Source organism: Xiphophorus hellerii, chromosome 1 (assembly GCF_003331165.1).
Source record: "Xiphophorus hellerii strain 12219 chromosome 1, Xiphophorus_hellerii-4.1, whole genome shotgun sequence".
Taxonomy (NCBI): Eukaryota; Metazoa; Chordata; class Actinopteri; order Cyprinodontiformes; family Poeciliidae; genus Xiphophorus; species Xiphophorus hellerii.
Genome location: NC_045672.1, coordinates 9,614,777 through 9,630,567, shown reverse-complemented (window position 1 = coordinate 9,630,567; position 15,791 = coordinate 9,614,777). Strand labels below are relative to the sequence as shown.

At 39.1% G+C, this 15,791-nt stretch overlaps 1 protein-coding gene across 1 annotated transcript in view; it reads right to left on the bottom strand.

The window, feature by feature from the left end:
* The window catches only part of celsr3 (cadherin, EGF LAG seven-pass G-type receptor 3), a 120,900-nt gene that overhangs the window by 17,116 nt on the left and 87,993 nt on the right, over window positions 1–15,791 (bottom strand). Inside the window, 11 exon segments of the mRNA XM_032565568.1 lie at window positions 1,769–1,975; window positions 2,288–2,414; window positions 2,987–3,154; window positions 3,777–3,963; window positions 4,050–4,241; window positions 6,676–6,811; window positions 6,813–6,875; window positions 13,380–13,588; window positions 14,009–14,107; window positions 14,196–14,297; window positions 14,560–14,743. Of these exon segments, the coding sequence (XP_032421459.1) occupies window positions 1,769–1,975; window positions 2,288–2,414; window positions 2,987–3,154; window positions 3,777–3,963; window positions 4,050–4,241; window positions 6,676–6,811; window positions 6,813–6,875; window positions 13,380–13,588; window positions 14,009–14,107; window positions 14,196–14,297; window positions 14,560–14,743 (1,674 nt within the window).

Genomic DNA, 15,791 nt, shown 5'->3' with positions numbered 1-15,791 from the left:
TATTTTTTATCAATTGGTGTTTCCTGAGAAAAGACTTTGAGAAGCTACATAAATCAATCTATACCAAGTTTTAAATAGTTCCATTTTCCTAGATATTTCATCACAACATCTCTATGGTTTAACATCTTAAGAAGACAACACTTCTCCCAGAGGTTGATTGCAGATTGGTCCAGCTATGCAGAAAGCCAGAATAGTTATTCTGGATTATTCCAGAATAATCAGCAACTATCAACTAATTGTTCCTTTTTAACGAAGATGTATGGATAAAATGGATGCTATTTTGCGCAGTGATCCCTCAAAAAGTACTGCTAAGTTTAGCAAGTATTCATTTTTTGTCCAAGGCTCTGCATCAAAATCAAAATATCACTAAAATATCACATATAACGTCATAACGTAGAAGGTGCTATATTTATATTTATGTATATAAAATTACAGTAAGACTGTAATAGAATTACAGTTAAATTGTAATAAAATTACAGTAAAACTGTAATAAATTTACAGTACGGCTACTGTAAAAAAAAAATTACAGTAAAGTTACTGTAATTTTGTACTGTAAAACCTACAGAAACTAGCTGGCTGGCAACCCTGCTGTTAGTAAGTTACTGTACTTTACTACAGTTACTACAGTGACTTTTTTAACAGTGCAGATATTATAAACATTTACAAGCTTCACAAGCCGTTAATCAACCTTGGTGGTGTTTCTTCAGGATAGTTTTCTACCTTAAAATACTCTACCTTTGTCTCAAAGGAAAGAAACTTAGAACGAGACTTTAGGATCTCTGAGATGTTATTGTTACGCTGGAATGAGTATGTACGTCTCTAAACCTTTGTGGTTGAGCTCTGTGTGTGTTTAGGTTAAAGAAAGCAGAATGCTACATCTCATATTTTGAGGCCAGAGAAGCTTAGTACAAATTGACACTGACAGCCAAGGACGACGCCAAAAAAAAAAGAAGAAAAAAACCAACAGCAACCTTGGCAGCGATACAGCCAGACGATGAATTTCACACTCCCACACAAACAGGAGCGTGCTAACACAGAAAGAGGCACAAACTCCTAAAAAAAATAAATACACAGCACAGCTGCGAGCACTAACATGCTTTCCGGAGCGTGATGTTCATGAGTTAGAGAACATATTGTTCAGCTAGAAGTTACCAATCGCTCTGCAAAGAGCCTTAGAGTCCACAGAGTGGTGGGATACAGCTTAATTAATTGGATTTCACGCAGAGTGAGCACATATTTGCACTTTCCTCTCTGCAAGATTCACTGCTCTTCAAACACACTCCAACACGAGAACATGTGTTATGTAACAAAGCAGACATGCTTAGGTTAGAATAGGCGAGGGGGGGGGAAAGAAACAGCGAAGTGGAGGTAACTATAGCAAGACAGTGATCACATGAGTGGAGCCATGTTTTTCTGATTTCAGACAGGTTTGGTTAAAAACCTCAAAACTTCAAGACTGAAACAGCTCAGCAACATAAATTTCAATAAAATTAGTTGAATAAAAAGACATAAGCTTTTTTAAAAAAATGAAAATAGATGTAAATAATTGTTAATGTGTCTTGGAAATGACATATTTGCACAATGGACTCAATTAAAAAGCATGTCTATATTGCATACATTACAAAAAAAATAATACGACAGGTAAAGTTTTTCCATTGTAGGAGGAAAAAAGCTGGATGGACAGGCTTCAGGAAAATCGTGAAAGCAAGGCCAAAAGCATCTTAGAACAGACCAACATTTAGGGAAAAAAAACACCAAACTTCTCTACCTGTTGTTCAGTCTGATTGACCCCCAGTAAGTACACCAGCTCAGACAGAAACATGGCTGCCGCTGTGTTCGAGTGGATGCTTCTAGTGTTGGACTTCAGGCCCCGGAGGCAAGACAGCACCAGGACAGTGAGGAGGAGGGCCAGCATGGAGACGCACAAGGAGGAGTAAGTCACCATGGCCAGCGTCTCCAGATCCCCCTCCAGCTGCTGCTCGCACACAGAGGAGAGAGGAAAGAAGGGAAGGAAAGAAACTTTGTCAGACCTTTGTTGATCAGCCTTGTGTGATAATGAGGCATGACAATATGACTAGATTCTGCACATAAACATCACTAAGTTAAAGTAGTAATGAGGATTCTGTTAATAAAGGAAAAAAGCTAGCCAAACTAGATTCCATAACCATTTAAGATGTTCAGATGAAAAGAGAAATGCGGCGGCAGACAGTTTTACCCATAAGGGTTAGCAATGGTAGATTGATTGAGCGCCATATCATGATAGAACCTGTCATGGTATAAATCTAACCTCTCTATGGGAGCTGTCCATCAGCACGCCGAAGGTGCCCAGTCTCTGGCACTGACAGCGGACGTGAGAGGTGTTCCTGTACACCACTGTACAGTCCCTCACCGTCCAGCAGCCTCCGCTCTCATGTCTGCAAACAGAAGGGTTTCAATTACAGGAGGACTCCATGGGAAACGATTCGTCAAAACACGAGTTAAGTATTTCCAGAAGTCTGTTAGTAAAGTTTGGACAGTTTTTCACTTCTGCAGTGGTAAAATTACGCTGGTGTGTCGCTACGAAATGTCTCCAACCCACTCAACAGCATCCATCAGCTCCGCTTCTTACCCTTGTACTCAGAATGAACTCTAGTGGACTTTTTATAGAGCTCAGCTATCATTATTTTAGTCATATATACTGTATATTGATGTCCTCTCTGCTATGACAGCTCATCAGAAATTAAGGAGTACAGGGTTCTTACACAGCCTGGAAAATTGTAGAAATATATTTTCTGACTTATGGGGAACACTCACTTTTTCAAATCAGTGTGTAAAATTAAGTTAAGATCAAATCATTAATGCGCCCTAAGAAAAGTACCATCCAAAACAATGTTTCTAATACAGAATTTTCTTATGAAAAAATGAGAAAATCAGCCCTATGAGCACACACGGTGTTGATGTTGCTGCATTGCTGTGTCCACCCCTTCATGTGTCGATTTGCACTCACGGGCTGCTGTGGTTCCACTGCACACACAGAGGCTTGCTGCGATTGGCTGTCTCCAGCAGTTTAAACTCCAGCAGTATGGGCTGGTCCAAGTGACCGCCCACGAACGTCTGGTTGTTGTAGACGGAGATGGTCACCACCGGGGAGTTCATAACTGGGTGTCTGGGAAGCCTTGGGGGGGGGAGGGGAGAGACAGAATTGCCAACCAGTCACTTGATCAGACTAATAGAGTTTTATATCCGGCGGTGAAGAAGAAAGGCAGCGGGATTTGCATTTTAGATTAGATATGAATGGCTTTTCATTGATGCCAACTGCAAACTGGACAGCTCGTTACTGTGTAATTAAGCCCAGAGGAGAGGTGAGAAACGGCAGACGGGAGGGAAGGCGCCGTTAGAACGAGATAGAGAAAAAAAGAACAGATGTCAAATAAGGCAATATTGTAATTAGTGCTAAAGCAGTTTCTCCACTAATTTAGAAGCTAGCCGACTTCTATGTTCATTCACGCCATCCATGAGGAAAGGAACCAAATACCGAAACCATTTGCTTTAATTTTGAGAGCTTACTATTTTTGTTAGGAGATTAACAAACAGTAGAAAGAGGTCACAATTTGGCCCTGCACTTTAGAAAGGCTACTAAAGAGATTGCAGCACATAGCACTTAAAGCAATTTTGGGATAAAATTAATGAAAGACGGTTTAGTATAGAATAAAGGTAATGATTTACTAATTATTTCAGTTATTGAATGGCCTCACTCAGTAAAGTATCAAAACATTTTAGGAGCCACTCATTCCCACCTCACTCCTCTCCGGTCTGCGTGGTACTTTGGAGGCAGCGCGGCCCCAAGGCTTCGATAGATCAACAAGATGACGATGGTGATGGGTGGGTCAGTCAACGAAACGCTGCGTCTAGCTGCTGTATATTCCTTAGTCTGATTGAATGAAATGCTGGCAGGGGCCGAGGCGACACTCTGAGGGGCCGAGGCTGGAAAAGAGAAGCTAGAATTAGAATATTTTTGTGGTTCTTGACCTCTGACGTTTCAGTGATTCCATTAGCGAGTCTTCGCTTACGTTCTTTCTCTGAGCGCTCCTTCTCCTTCCAGCTGTGCTGCTGCTGCTGTCGCTGCGGCACCAGGGCAGCAGGTGGCAGTATCACGTGAGTGTAAGGGTCCCACAAAGCTTGACCACGGAACAAGGTGTTCTGATAACGTGGGAAGCGCCGTCGCACGTGGGTGTGGTTCTCCACGCGGTCCAGGTTCATGACTGAGGGACAAGCAAGATCAAATTCTGTATGTGAAAATTTTCAAAAACTACGAATGGCATCAAGTAGCATCAATGACAGCATCATGGTCTTCCACTACTTCAGTCTTTGTACTCCATTCAAACGCTTCGGTTGCTTTTCATATTGCACTCTCCTGTGGAAATACCCACAGCATGTGCAGTATAACAGCAAAATCTATTACAGGTAAAGGTGACTGAAAGTGTGAACTTGAGATTATTTAACTGACATTACAGAATTTTAATGCTGAAAACTAGAACCTGTTTGAAATGCTTAGCGCTCCCTCTTTACAACTCTCTGTCTAAAAACTCCTGGGCAGGGAAGTTGGGTTTTTTTCGGCCATTTTTGCCTTGGTAATCCATTTTGTCGTTTTGTTTCTGCTGCACTGCTGTCTACTCTTTTTCATGCTTTTCTGATAGTTTTTTCCCCAGTAGGGCTGAAACAATTAATTGGATCAATTGCGATGAATTGATTATTAAAGTAGCTGTCAAATGATTTAGTAATTGATTGAATGTCAAGTGGAGTAAACAGACATACAAAAGGCCGTTTGATCAAAGAACACAGTCAGAGCGTGTTAAGCCAAAACTGTCCAAAAAATGTTGTGATGGTCACACCTGCAGCCACACTCACCAACACTTCTTCACTTTCAGTTTTCATATGCTTATCGCACCCACTGCAGCACAAATAGATTTTAGTTTCTATATTCGTTTGTTTGACAATGTTAAAATAGATTAGTTCTAAAAATATTTTTATCTGTTTATTTGCATCTTTTAACGCTCAAGTGGTGAAATAAAAAACAGCAAAATGTGCCATTTTGTATCAAATTAATCGATTACTAAAATAATTAATAGTTGCAGCCCTCCTCTCCAGATTGATTAAATATATATTAAAATTTTAAATAAATACAACAATTCTGCTTTCCCATCAGGATGCCCAACTTCTACCTGCAACATTCTGCATATAAGGCCTTCTTTCCCACTCAACTGTATGCTATCAAGGACACATAAGATGTCAGAATTACACTTATCGACTCTCTGTCAGAAAGAAGATGGCCCCTGCTGCCCTCAACGGATACGACCACTGGAGTATTTCAATCTAACGAAAAATCAAACTTGATTTCAAGGACAGATTAAAATTACAAACCCTCTACGTTCATCAGCTGACAAACAGAAATGGAACGACCTTAGAAATTAACCAAATCATTCTTCGTAGAGGATATGTAAAACATGTCTGGAGCTGCTGATGTGCTAAAAATGTTGGGGTTTTTTTGCCTGATTTTTAAAATCACATGCAGAAATGTGATTTTTTTTTTTTTTTTATCGCTGCCAAATAAACATGTAAATGAGTGGAAATAACAGTAAAAGAGGAAAATTATTAACAGATATTTTTGTCAAGGCAGAATCTCATGGCATCTATTCCATTCTATTTGCCTGAAGACAAAAACAAATGTTGCATATGTGTGTGTAGGAGTGAGAAATATAGCATTAGTCATGTCTACTGGTCCCTCTGCTTGCACCAGTCATGGTATTTCTATAGCATACCCACCTACTGAGCACCGGGCTTCACTTTCACTGCAACTTATATGATTTCCAACGTGAAGAGACACATCCACTTAATTAAGAGAAGAATACTTTGGGGGCAAAATATACTTGAAACCAGCAGAGACAGACAGGATAATTTCACAAGCATCATTAGGCTTGTTAGTAAACCCACTTTGGGAGGTGATGAGGCAGGAATCGGCGACAGGTAACTCCGGTGTGTTTCATGAACACATTGTGAATGGGATTAGAAAAAAACAAAGCAAGAAAAAAAACAAAAGAAGTGCTAAATAAGCTGGTTTTATTGTTTAGAAGCTCTATTCATTTCTTGTGTTGCAGATTAGCGTTTTACCCCTAATAGTGGCTCCCAGCCATGACTGTGCATAAAGGTCTACATATATGAAATGGATTTTTCAGTCACACATTAATCTGACTAATGTTAAAACTAATATTAGCTCCTACTAGTGTGTGTCTGCAGCATGTTTGCACTCCTGTCTCGTGTTCCTCAGCGTGTGCGTGTGTGTGTGTACGTTTGGCATCTGTTATTCTGAATGGTGCGTTGGCCAGAGCGTTCGCGCCTCAGGGTTTTTGTGCATGTGCTCATAGAATTAACTGCTATGTTTGAGTGGGAGTGTGAAATTCAGTCGTTTTGTGCTCCTGCCAGGCGCTCCGGCTGTGCCATCATCATTTGCATTAGAGCTCTTCATCTCCCGCTTCACAATGAGTCATTCTGGTTGATTTCACAGCAGAGATTTTGAGAATTATAAGAAAACCAAATCGAATTTTCTGCAAAGATTAGCACTTTACAATTGACTCATTCATTTTCATTGGTTTTAACGATGCTGTGCGTCCGCCTGCAAGTGGATCAACCTATTCTCACCTATATTGGGGGAGACCAAGGCCACAGGGTTGAGGTAGGTAAGCTTCATGTTCTGGGCAATGTTCTTGGAGTACTGCTCCAGCAGCTCTGTCAGCTCAGCCGGACCACCGCCGAGAAGGTGATTCTGATTTTGAGCGAAGAGCCCGCCAAAGCCCGGAGGTAGCGGGACCCAACAGCACGCTGCAGCCTCGCAGGACGTTCTGAAAGCAGCAGGAACACAAACAATTAGAAAATGCAGATAAGAACATGGTGCAAGAAAATTTGGACCATTGGAACATGGTCGCAACTGGAACTTTATGTTACAGACCAACGCAAAGCAGAGCAAAATTGTTAAGTGGGAGGAAAAATTAAACAGTCACAATTTTTTTTACAAATCAAAATTTGGAAAGTTATGGAGCGGTTTTCTTTCAGAAGCGTCCTTTATTTGAGTCTGCCTGTATTTTAATGAACTACGAGACGCTTCTCTGGCCACGATGACGGAAAACACCCTTCAATTCCCCACAGCCTGATACTGCCACCATTATGCTTCACTGTGGGAGCTTCTTGGTGTTATTATGTTGTGCATGCTGGCCAAAAAGTTTGATTTTGGTCTCCTCTCACCACAGCAACTCTTCCACAAATGTATGTTAACCCATACATCAAGGGATGAACAACCAACAGTTTCTTGCACCTGAGCTGTGTACCTCCGCAGCTCTTCCAAAGTTACAGTAAACCTACTGGCTGATTTTCCGACTAACTGTCTCCTTATCAGTTTTTGTGGACGGCTGTCTCTCGGGTGGAGCTTACTTGTGTCAGACACTTTACATTTTCTCATCTTGGATTAAAGAAATATTCCTCCAAAACTTGGAATTTTGTTTTATGACCTAGCTCTGTTTCAAAGATCTTCACAAAGTTCCCTCCGAGTTCCTTGGTCTTTATGGTGCCGTTTGTTCACTAATGTTCTCTAACAAACCCTCTGAGTCCTTCACAGAACAGCTGGATTCACATTAAGACTAAATTACACATAGATGGTCTTATTACCCATGACTTCATGAGTAGAAGCATAATACGTCCTTATTAAACACTTTAAAGTGTCAAACTTTTTCACATCAAATGTAAATGTTGGATGTATGAGTAGAGAAGTGAAAAGGAACCCTTTCAGCCCTGTAAACCCTTTCAGCTGTGTTTCACCATGAATTGCAAAAATGTAAGCTGAACGTCAAACCAGACAAAATCTTCATGCCAATTAGAGCCGGTTTCACCACCGTCCGTGACGCCTGTCATTTCCTTTCATGGCGACCCTGGACGGAAGCCTGTTGGAGGCATCACAGACAAAGGCCACAGCCTTGCAGACTCCTCTGAACAAAGAGTAATATTTGAGGCGGTGAATCTTTGCAGTCAGGCTGCACTAAAGCTAATAAACTACTGCAGTGTCATGCAAGGCTCAAGGGAGGAGGAAAAAAATTACATACAACAACCTCCAGACAAACAAGGGAAATTACAGACAGTGCAGTATGAGAAGAAGGTGGTGAAATGCTCAGGGAATTAGGAAGGGTGTAGAAGAATGAAAAAAAAAACATTTAAAGAGATGGAATAGGAGGATGGAAGGCAGACAGTTGGGATGAAATAGAAAAAATTCAAACCAGCAAAGGAAATCTTTTGGGGCAGAGATAAAATGCATGACTACTGAAGGTTTCGTATATTTGATGTTGCTGAAATGCAGTTTTGTAGGCAAGCCAAGTGTCTTTTATTATCTTTATTGTTCTAGCTCCCTGGGTTCTGCTCATGTTTTGAAATATGGTTTTCAGAACATGATGAACTTGTTTATTCATATTCCTACATCAGTCATCATCATTACACAGTCTGCTAGATATGATATATTTAACACTAAAAGCAAATATGTCAGTAGCACATATACATTTTTGCAACAAATGACAAAAATAACCTAAATCCAAATCACAAACTTGATATGTTAGGTCATACTTGCTCGAGTTTGTAACTAAAGGAAATGGGACGCATGCAACCAACACATAGTGAACACAAACTCATATGTTTTTCTCAGTTTTGGATGCTGATATGGCAGCAAATGTTACTGGAATAAAATATCATAATTCATTAATTTATTTCCAAATGAGCAGAAAAAGAAAAATGCTGTTGGCTCTATTTTGTTGTAGTCTCTTTGGTGCATGTAAAAAGTATCATCTAAATAATTTTTTCTTATGTTTTCAGATTTACTAAAGGATTAGTAAGAGTAAAACATCTTTTGCTGAGATTATGGTCATAGAGTTACTTTTTAAAAAGCTTGTTTACATTTCTTTAACCCGTTTAATCCCAAATTTTTTCCTTCAAAATAAGTCCATGCATTTCAATCCTTAGACCTCCCCCACACGATATTTATAAATTATTACATTTATGTTGGTTATGTTAGTGAAAATATAGGTTTTATACTCGACAACAATTGTTGCCAGTGGGAAACTGCATAGTCTAAATTACACAAATCTATCCTCTTTATACATATCAAAAAATAAGAAAAATCATGACATGCATAACCTTTTATAACAAAGAATGGTTACAAGAGTGTTCAGAAATATTTTAGATACATAAAGATTCAATGCTACATCCTGCAGATGTCATAGTCTTAATGTGCCAAGTGACCTTTGACCTTATTTAGTTATCTCATCAATGAGGCAAACTCAGGCGAACATGTTAGTACATGTTAGTGAACAAATGTGCATCTGGAAGGAAATTGTCCCTGTTCCACCAGACCAAGCAGTACACCCTGGCTCTGTCCTAAACTAGTTTCAGGCGTGGCGTCGTCTTGTAGTCGTTATTCGGTGTACAGGCCAGACTTTGTGTGAAGGATCACCTTTTGGGGGCGGTGAAACAGGGGAGGGTTTCAACTGTGGGAATGACAGTGATGTAGAAAACATCATTTTGAGGTTTTTTAAGGTCTAGAAGATCTAAAATATCTGATAGTTTTAAGCTGGTTGGGAACAGCAAGTTACATAGAATAAACAGCAAACCAATGGACACACAGCACAGTGCTGTCTATGTATTATGCTAGCGGCAACAATTGTTGCCATGCTTACATTCACTCTTCTTATGATCAAAATATGGATGAAGGGATACAATTTTCTTTATATAACAGTAAAAGACGCTTCAAAGAACAAATGTTCAAAATATTGTATTTATATTTGTTTATTTAAATATTTTACTGACTTCCTCTTGTTCAGGTTTGTGACAGACATTTACCTCCAGCGTCACACAAAGGAAGCAAAGAGGTCTGGTCACGCGACCTTTCACACTAGATACATGAAATTGATATTGCTTAAAGTAGACGCCCTATTATTTTATTTTAAAACTTCAATTAGCTGCCAAAAGTCAAAACAATTGTTCTAGAGCTTCCAGAAGTTAGAAAAAAATGTCTAGCAACAATTGTTGCCGGTGGGATTAAACGGGTTAAGTGAAAATGTGTTAGGGTTTTATCAGCTCTTCGATATTCCCGAAGTAGATTGTGCTTAAACAACCTAATTCTGTTTTAGCGTAAACTTTTACTTTACAAAACAAAATAAAAAAACAATTATTTCCAGGGTTATTTTGGCATTCGGTCAACCTTAGAATTAGACAAGCATTATAATAGCAATAAATGAAACCAGTAACCCCCTCAAAACATGTGGAGGGACTGAACAGATAGGATGTTGTTTCCCATCCTGCTTCTTTAGTTACATCAAGTCTAACAGGACGAAGAGGCTGGGAAACAAGGTAAAAGGTAAATAATTTTGCAGAGAAAATAAATGACAGGCTGAAAATGAGGTACCGTGAACGTAATTGTTGACAAATTGCATGTGCCAGTCAAACAACAAGCTTTAATATTCGTGCTGTTTTGAGTAAATCAGTTTTAATAACATAATTTCTGATTCCACACAATTTATACTAAAATGACAACTAATGCCCCTAATACAACGTTATCATATAGTAGCCATAATTACGCTAACATGCAGCTCTATAAACTGACACAGGGTTTTGTTTTTTTTGCATAATGTGTATTGTAATAATTATACAGTTTCAAATGTTTAACAATCAAATTTTTACAGCAAACTTACAGTAAGGACTCATTCACAGATTCATTTTTTAGCACAGCTTTATCATGAAATGTTTTACGTCTTCCTTTATTCGGAGCCTTACTCTTGATATAAAAACTACTGTCAACCATGCCTTTATTCATTTTTCCTGCAGCTACAAATCTCTGCTGCCTCCACCGTGTTACTATAGAAACTGTCCTCTGCATCACCTGCTCATGTGGGCTAATAGATGCTGTCTAAAGTGGGGTGTCACCTGTTATCAGATGTATATTCTTGGGTTTTTTGAGAAAAAAACCCCACTAGCCTGTCTGTGATTGTGCTTCAGAGATAACCACTTATTAACTTTAAAGAGACAACATAAAGACAACAGAACTGCTTCACACAAGTAGAGCTTCAGATTACAGAGCCAGTCATTTTAGGTTTTTGTTCAAGAATGAGCAAAAAAAAAAAAAAAAAACCATAAAAACTACTATTCTATTACTGTAGCAATGCACAGCGGGTTTATGGCACTATAAAGCAGCTGAAGGCGTAATTGTGATTTATTGGCAGGTTAAACTATATGTCAGATAGGAGGTTCTTTATTGGTTCCTTTTGATTTCCCTCTGTATAGGATATAATTTATGCTGCTGCTGGGTTGGCATAGAAACTGCCTTTGTCAGACAATCACGTATTTGGCAACAGGGAGAATTTGATCCACATTTGGCATTAGCCTGGGCACCACACTGTAATTAATTGCACATTTACTCTTTAAAATGTAACAAAATCAAGTTTATCGACACCTCTCAGTTTTAATAGAATAAATCTCGTTGGCAAAAAATATACAGTACACAAATAATTGAACATTTCTGCCAGATTTAAAACAGAAATGTGAATTAGGTTTGAAATTAGGCACCCAAACTTGAAAATATAGGAGGGATTCTTTTGCTTTATTTGATTAGAATCTCTTTGGGTTTTCAGCCTTTGTTTACCTCCACAGGGGTGTGGCTAAGTCTATCAGGAGATGGATGAAATCCTGAGATTTAGCAAAAACTAATTATTTATACCAGGTTTGTAAATCAGAGAAAATCATTTCTTTTTTCTTTTTTTTTCATGCGCTATGGACCTTATTAAAATGAATAAACGACTCCCTGGAAACTGAACAGCTAAAGATTACAGAGTGAAAAATATGAGGTAGTGTTGGATCACTGCAAATGTGCATAAAATCTTAAATGTGTTAAGAAAATCTGGATAATACTGTAATAAGCTTGGTCACCACTGACATTGCTAGAAAAAGATGCTGTGAACTGCTGTGATGTGTAAGAATGTTTTTGAGTGACAGTGATAAAGCAGAAAATGATTTTTTTTTTTTTACATTTCATGAAAGAAGGCTCCATGTTTATATCTTTGCTACAGCAAACAATTTGGAACTACCTGAAGCATCAACTGATACCTCGCAAATGGGAAAGGTTACTTTTTAAAAATTCTGTTTAATTGACATTTTCTGCTAAATTTGAGAAGCACATTAAATGTTTGAAGAACCCAAAAGAAATGTTTGCCAAACGGCTGTGATCGCCTCAGCTGGTGCATCCTCAGCTGTCGGGGTTGCAGCAGAAGAAACGAGATTCTGATGTGTTTAGTTGACATGTTGCAATCTCTCCTGGGTTATGTCAAAGCAGCAGCACTTCCCATTTCAAAGAGGTAGACATCTTATTTTAAAATTGAGTCACCTACTCTGTCCCTTACAATGGTGCAGTCTATCAATCATGTGCAGGCAGTGCTTAAAAAAGCAGGTTTTTCAAACTCAAGGTAAAATATAAGGCAGTAAGATTGAGATGAGGTTTCAAAGTGAGAAATCATAAAGCTAGCTAACATCAAAAACTAGTTTATTGTGACTAAAAGGACTCATTAGCCTACTTGTTCGAATAAATTATTAACTATTGTTTTAAGCTGTGCTTCACTGGTATTTCAAAATACCAGTTGTGCCAACTCTCAAGCTAAGTCTTGAACCTCAGTGTTGCAAAATTGCGACACTTAGCAAATAACAGAAATTACCTATGCATATTGATGATTAGTTTTCACACTGCTTGAAAATCTCTGCAATTTCTTTTTATCATTTAATAATTTGTTAGTCTGCAGATTAAAGCATTACGTGTCATGCTTTCAGTATGTTTCACACAGGAAAATAATTGATTGACCAACTCCAACCTGCATTTCCTCTGTAAGTGACCATCAGCAACTTAACTCAACATAGCAACCTAGCTTTACACATCCAGAATTAAACTGGAATATACTTTCAATTTTATATGAATAGATGCTGATAAAATTGTTTTATAGAGAATGACAGAAGAACCTGTAACCAGGTTGCTGTGTATTGCAGACTTCTGCCCAGGTCCCTCTTGAAAATGAGATCCAGATCTCAACGGGGTTTTTACCTGGTTAAATAAAGGAAATAAAAAACCAAAAAAAAACCTCGTCTTGCTATTCTGTGAATACACAAACTAGCATCAGCACCTCAGTAAAGCAGCCTATGACAGAAAGTCATAAACGTAGCAGTTTAAAACTAGAACTAATAAAGGTAATAGCAATCTGTGTTCAACGTATGCACATCACATGCACAGGAAATACTGGAACCAAGTAGACAACAACAACGTGACTGTCCGTTACCTCATTGAAGTGAGCATCCTGAGTGGCGGTGAGGCCAAAACCACTCTGTTGGGTCTCAAATGTCAAGAGGCGGGAGAGGAGACGTTCGGCAATCTGCAGGTCATTGCCATAGAGCCGGCCGGTAGCCTCGGTAACATCCCTGAGCTGGTGAGCAAGCTTCTTCTCCATGATGGTGTTGAGCTCTGTCTCATTACGTTCCAGGAATCAAGCTATACAAAACAACAACAACAACAACAACAAATAGATATACATCATTTACATCTTCGGAGATGTTAATAGGATTTCACACACAAAAAATATTAGCATGGAAATCTCAAGGTACTCAAAGAATAAGTTACAACCACTATCCTAGAGAGAATTTAATTTGGTTCACCAAAAATTATATTTCTGTTTCCTTCCCTTACTTTTCAATACAGTAATAAATTCACAGATTAGCATGTTGATGTCTGAATGAGTTGGTGACTTTACAAAACAACTTAGAGCTTTAAAAAGAGACAGAATGAATCAGAATTATCAGACGCAAATTAATCTTTTTAGGTATCCCCCCGTTTTAAATGAATAATCTTGTACGATCGAATGAACCCTGTAAACACAAGTATGTCATTGGATACGTCTGTAAAGTCAAAGACATACAGCAATGTTGAGCTCCACAAACGGAGGCGAGGTGCAGTTGTAAAGGTCGGGTTCCAGCCACCCTCTCTCCACATCACAGTGTCTGATCGCTGCGCCTGACGGAGGCAGAAAAGGAAGCTTTAAAGACGATGTTTAAAACGGACAAGGATTATAATGGGACGGCATTAATATGAGCGTGCTTACCAACAGAGCCTTTGGGGCAGGGGACGGCAGCAGGAAGGTTAAACTTGGTTCGGGGCCACCAGATCCCCTGAGTGATGGTCTTTGGACAGCCATCGTAGATAACTGCAAGGAGAGCACAGTGAAAAAGCTTTACATATCAGGATAAAAAGCCAAGCCACTGAAATTACACGATTTTTCTTTGATATGCTGAAAAAAAGATTTGGAGCTATTTGAAATTTGAAAATAAACCAACAAACGCAGAAATATTCAGAGACTTCCAGGCTTACGTTCACAAACAAGTAAACGAATCAGAAATAACAGATGCTACGAGAAAAAAGAAGGCAAAATGAAGTAGATTTGAAAGGATTAGTTTCTTCCTTCTCACCTTCACATCCTGAATTAGTGACTTCAGCGAAAGGGTTGTCGCACATGTTGCACTGGCGGCCAATCACGCCAGGCCTGCACTGACACTGGCCCGTCTCGGGGTCACACGATCGTGAAAAGGAGCCCACCGGGTAGCAGTCGCATGGGAGGCAGGTGTCAGAGGCTCGAGGTCGATAGTGAAACTCCTGAACAGAGAAGACGAGGTCCTGCAGTGACTGCACTCACCACAGTCAGCCTGACTTTTGTCAAAAATGTTCTGCAGTTCAGTTTTGGAAACAGTATCAACACATCAGGTATGTACAGGTATGTGATGTGGGAAAATATCTGGAAATTTGGACAAATTCGCTGTGATGCAACATGACAAAGGTGAGACATTTTGATGTAATTATCTAATTCCCCTTTGGGAATAATAATAAGTGTATTTGAAATTACAATAGAGTTAAAAAAAAAAAATCTTTTTCTTCACCGTTTTTCTTTTTCCCGCTGCTGCTCCAGATCTGCACCTTCACATCTTTCCCTGACAGCAGAAGCTTAACGATCGCCAGAAGTGCATTGACTATTGCTTTTTTTATTCTGTGCACTCAAAAACAAAAGCAGCAATAACATGAATTACCAATCCAATGTCAAATTAGCTGTAAGAGCTGTATGAGCTGGATTTATTGGACATACAAGTGCCACTTTGCGGCAGGAATGAGGGGGGCGTAATTATTATGGAAACACTGGCCAGGAGAAACACAGAGGAGAAGCAATGCTTAGACATTGATCTGGATCATCGTACAAAATCTGTAGATTCTCCAAGTCTCCAGGAACCATAATTAAGTCAAGAAAATGTCTTCCTCGGGGATGGGTATAGATCTGTTTGTGTCTTTGTGTGTGAGTGTGTAATGTGTGTGTAAGGGTCAGAGCTGAGGTCAATAACAGAGATTAAAGTTTGTGGTCAAACATCAGATTAAGTGCAGGGTATATCTGGGTTAAGCATCCTGGCTGCACACAAACATTTTACAGCACAAATAAATGAACAGAAGGTAGATGTGTTGAAACAAAGGACTCATCTTAGAGTAGTGTGTCTTGATCAGTCTGTAATACTCTGTGAGGTCTGGCCTCAGCCACAACAGGTTTTCCCCTGTTTTTATGTGAACTTTGAACCTAAAAGCTTGCAATTATTTAATACGTTTTTTTTTTTTTTTGTTGGAAAAGCTCCAGTCCATTTTTAATTCAAAACTATTCAAAGAT